At 48.4% G+C, this 4,587-nt stretch overlaps 1 protein-coding gene across 1 annotated transcript; it reads left to right on the forward strand.

The window, feature by feature from the left end:
• Positions 1-737: 737 nt before the first annotated feature.
• Positions 738-4,241, forward strand: LOC116027087 (uncharacterized mitochondrial protein AtMg00810-like). Its single transcript, XM_031268513.1, has 2 exons — positions 738-892; positions 3,692-4,241. Exons 1-2 carry the CDS (start codon positions 738-740, stop codon positions 4,239-4,241), a joined length of 705 nt encoding a protein of 234 aa, XP_031124373.1.
• The last annotated feature ends 346 nt before the right edge of the window (positions 4,242-4,587 follow it).

Consider the following 4,587-nt stretch of genomic DNA (forward strand, 5'->3'; position numbering starts at 1 on the left):
TTATACAAGTCTATTCACCCCCGCCCTCTAGACTTGTACCCCATCCCATTGGGACCAACAACAACCACCATAGCCGCCGCCAATCCGGCTGGGTCCAACAGGACCAAAGTATTCTCTCGCTCCTAATCTCCTCCCTCTCGGAGGAGGTTATGTACTTGGCGATCGAACGCTACACCGCCCGGGAGGTGTGGATCTCCATCGAAACGGCGCTCAGCTCCACCACCCGCGCCAGTTGCCTCAACCTGCTCAGTCGCCTTCAGGCCCTTCGACAAGGCGACATGTCACCGGCGGAATACCTCTGCAAGGCATAACTGATCGTGGAAGATCTAGCGTTGGCTGGTTGGTCGATCTCATTGGATGAACAGAACCTATATGTGTTCCGTGGTCTCTAGCCAGAATACATATCCATGGCTGCCTCGCTAGCAGTGATAGGTACTCCTGTCACCCTACCGCAACTGGCAGATTACCTACAGGCGCAAGAGTTCATTTACTCCGATGACTATCTGTCGGGATGTGCTCCGGTCGTGACTCCAATGGCGATGATTGCGAATCGCGGCCGACGGCAACACGGTGACAGTGGCAGGCAACATCGTGGCGGAGGTCGGTAGCGCGGTGGTGGCAGGTGGAATAGTGGGCGAGGCAGAACCAGGTCTCCGAGATGTCAGATTTGTCGCTCCAATGGACATACGGTCGTGTTCTACTATCGCCCCTACAGTGAGCAACCACCGCAGGCACACATGGCCGTGAACGGCGATGGGGCCTCCGTCGCCGCTGATTCAGTTGCATGGCACCCAAACATCGGAGCCACCTCTCATGCGACGCCGGACTCCAGCATGTTGTCTCGCTCCGAGGACTACACTGGTGGTGATGTCTTGCGAGCCGGAGATGCATGGTATAGGTTTAGTTATATCCCGTGTTGGTTATTCAGCGATCCCCACTGTCTCTAAACCTTTACATCTGTCTCGTATTTTACATGTCCCACAGTTGTCTGTACCATTATTATCTGTTTACCAGTTTACAACTGATAATAATGTCTTTTTTTGAATTCCATTCTGATTCATTTTTTGTTAACGACTGCACCACCATGGAGGTACTGCTTAAAAGGCCTAGTTTCGGTGGTCTGTATTAGATGTCCATTCCACGGTCACACATTGCTTTCCTATCAGCCCGTGCGTCTCCAGTTGTATGGCACCGACAATTAGGCCACCCCAATGATCGTGCCCTTCATCGTGTTCTCCAAGACTGTCCTGTTATTTCTCATAAAACTGGATCCCCGAAACATTGTTCAGCCTGTCAACTCGGCAAATCATCATGTTTCCCGTTAGATAGAATAATTACTTCTAGTAATAATATTTTAGATCTTGTGTACTAAGATATTTGGGGTTTGGCACCCGTTGTTTCTGCCGAGGGTTACCGTTATTTTGTGATGTTCGTAGATGATAGCACGTGTTTTTGTTGGTTTTATCCCCTTCGTGTAAAAACTGACATTTATAAAGTTTTTGATTATTTTTGGGCCATGGTAGAACGTCTGTTTTCACGCTCTATCAAGGCCATTCAGTCTGATTTAGGGGGCAAATACCGCCGACTGCATACACTTTTCCAAACCCTAGGGATTGTGCATAGGCAAACATGTGCTTACACGCACGAACAAAACGGCCGGGTCGAACGCTGGCATCGACACATTGTTGAAACCGACCTTGCTCTCTTAGCTGAAAGCTCGGTACCACTAAAACACTGGGACTCAGCGTTTGAAACTGCAACCTATCTTATCAATCACCTGCCATCCTCAGTCCTAAACTTTGTTATTCCTCATTACAGGCTCTATCGCACACCCCCCCACATATACCTTTCTTAAAGTCTTCGGATGTCTCTGTTTTCCATACTTACGTCCATACAATCATCATAAAATTGAGTACCGCTCGACGCCGTGTATCTTCCTAGGTTATCCTACGTCTTTTCGGGGCTATCGCTGTTTAAATATCAACACAGGAAAAACCTTTATCTGTCGCCATGTTAGATTTGACGAATCTGTCTTTCCTTTTGCTGCAGTCTCCTCTATACAGGATCCAGGCACACCGCCCGAGGTTGACCCAGCATGGGGTTCGAGCCCAGTCACTTCTATAGCACTTGGCTTGTTGTCCTCCTGATCCGCTAAGCCACTAGCTATACACGGCCCCCGCTCACACCCAGCAACTACAAGTAATCCTCATTCTCACACCACGTCACCAGATACTGACAGTGCTGAGTCTTTGGCCACAGAAAGCTCCCGCGCAAGATTTAGTGACACATAGGGGACACAATAATGGGGCTATTGCATGCGCTTACAACACATGACTCGGGGAACAGGTGAACAATTTTTTGCTCTATCTACCACCGAAGGATCACCGGACCTTACCTGTTACACGCAAGCTGTTAGTCAGCCGCAGTGGCGAGATGCCATGGACAAAGAATTCAATGCCCTACTTCATAAAAACACGTGGGAGTTGGTTCCTCCGCAACCGGGTATGAATGTGATCGGGTGTAAGTGGGTCTACCACACTAAACGGAAAGCTGACGGGTTAATAAAGCGCCACAAGGCCCGCTTTGTAGCAAAGAGTTTCAATCGACACTTTTAGCCGTTGTATCTACCACCGAAGGATCACCGGACCTTACCTGTTACACGCAAGCTGTTAGTCAGCCGCAGTGGCGAGATGCCATGGACAAAGAATTCAATGCCCTACTTCATAAAAACACGTGGGAGTTGGTTCCTCCGCAACCGGGTATGAATGTGATCGGGTGTAAGTGGGTCTACCACACTAAACGGAAAGCTGACGGGTTAATAAAGCGCCACAAGGCCCGCTTTGTAGCAAAGAGTTTCAATCGACACTTTTAGCCGTTGTATCTACCACCGAAGGATCACCGGACCTTACCTGTTACACGCAAGCTGTTAGTCAGCCGCAGTGGCGAGATGCCATGGACAAAGAATTCAATGCCCTACTTCATAAAAACACGTGGGAGTTGGTTCCTCCGCAACCGGGTATGAATGTGATCGGGTGTAAGTGGGTCTACCACACTAAACGGAAAGCTGACGGGTTAATAAAGCGCCACAAGGCCCGCTTTGTAGCAAAGAGTTTCAATCGACACTTTTAGCCGTTGTATCTACCACCGAAGGATCACCGGACCTTACCTGTTACACGCAAGCTGTTAGTCAGCCGCAGTGGCGAGATGCCATGGACAAAGAATTCAATGCCCTACTTCATAAAAACACGTGGGAGTTGGTTCCTCCGCAACCGGGTATGAATGTGATCGGGTGTAAGTGGGTCTACCACACTAAACGGAAAGCTGACGGGTTAATAAAGCGCCACAAGGCCCGCTTTGTAGCAAAGAGTTTCAATCGACACTTTTAGCCTTGTTGTCAAACCAACAACGGTGCGACAGCTGTTTTCTTTTGCAATATCTCGGGGGTGGACTCTACGACAGCTTGATGTTCACAATGCCTTTCTAAACGAGCATTTGTCTGAAACCATCTTCATGTGTCAGCCACCGGGATATGAGGATCCCGGCCACCCGGACTATGTTTGCCACTTACGTCGATCTCTGTATGGTTTCAAACAAGCGCCGAGGGCGTGGTTTAAGCGGCTTCACGACTTTCTTCTTTCTGCAGGTTTCACTGCATCCAAAACTGATGTGTCCCTGTTCCACTACTCTACAGGGTCATCCCGTGTTTTCCCGACATTATAATGATGGGCACAGATTCGGCTCTTCTCGACACATTACTTGGGCGGTTATCCACTGTGTTTAAAATCAGGGACTTAGGCACACTTAATTTCTTCCTCGGGATTGAGACTCTGGCCGTTGATGGAGCTATTATTATGTCATTGCGCCGTTATATGGGTGACATATTAAATCGTGCCGGCATGACTGACTGTAAGCCACTTGCCACTCCAGCTGTTGCCTCTCAGTCTTCAGCCTCGACAGACGAGCTATTTGACAATCCCACGCAATACAGACGCATCACTGGGGCACTACAATACTTGACGATAACCAGGCCGGACCTTTCCTACTTGGTCAATCGCTTGTGCCAGTCCATGCACGCTCCGATGAATGAACACTATGGCCTACTTAAACGTGTGCTACGTTATGTTAATGGGACACTTACGTATGGTCTATGCCTGACGCCTTCATCCTCCACCGACATACATGCTTACTCGGACTCTGATTGGGCTGGTTGTCCAGTTGATCGTGTTAGGAACATCATGTAATAGGTTTTGATGATACCAACTGTTAAGTAAGAATCCCCAAGTCTCGATACATAGGCAAAACAATGTAAGTTCGATAAGTAAACTAAGAGCGAAAATACAACCGGGTAATTTGAGCTCAACTCGGGAAATATTTAAGCTTAAGGTAAACTTGTTTGAACAACTTAGAAGTTTTCGTGTTGTAAGCAAACAGATAGATCAGAAGCAGGCACGAGACAACTCTGGAGGAATAAGGGTCTACGAGACATCAACTAAGTCTCGAGACACAAGCCAAGTTCGAGAGGTAAGGACCTCTCGATATACCTATCGAGTTCGAGACGTAAAGAATATTCGAGAGATAGACCTCTCG

This window comes from Ipomoea triloba, chromosome 8, assembly GCF_003576645.1.
Source record: "Ipomoea triloba cultivar NCNSP0323 chromosome 8, ASM357664v1".
In the NCBI taxonomy this organism is placed as follows: Eukaryota; Viridiplantae; Streptophyta; class Magnoliopsida; order Solanales; family Convolvulaceae; genus Ipomoea; species Ipomoea triloba.

Coding starts and splice junctions, on each gene's coding strand:
- LOC116027087 (XM_031268513.1), top strand. CDS start 738: ATGGCCGTGAACGGCGATGGGGCCTCCGTCGCCGCTGATTCAGTTGCA. Junction 893..3,691: donor TTGCGAGCCGGAGATGCATG/GTATAGGTTTAG, acceptor ACTACTCTACAG/GGTCATCCCGTGTTTTCCCG.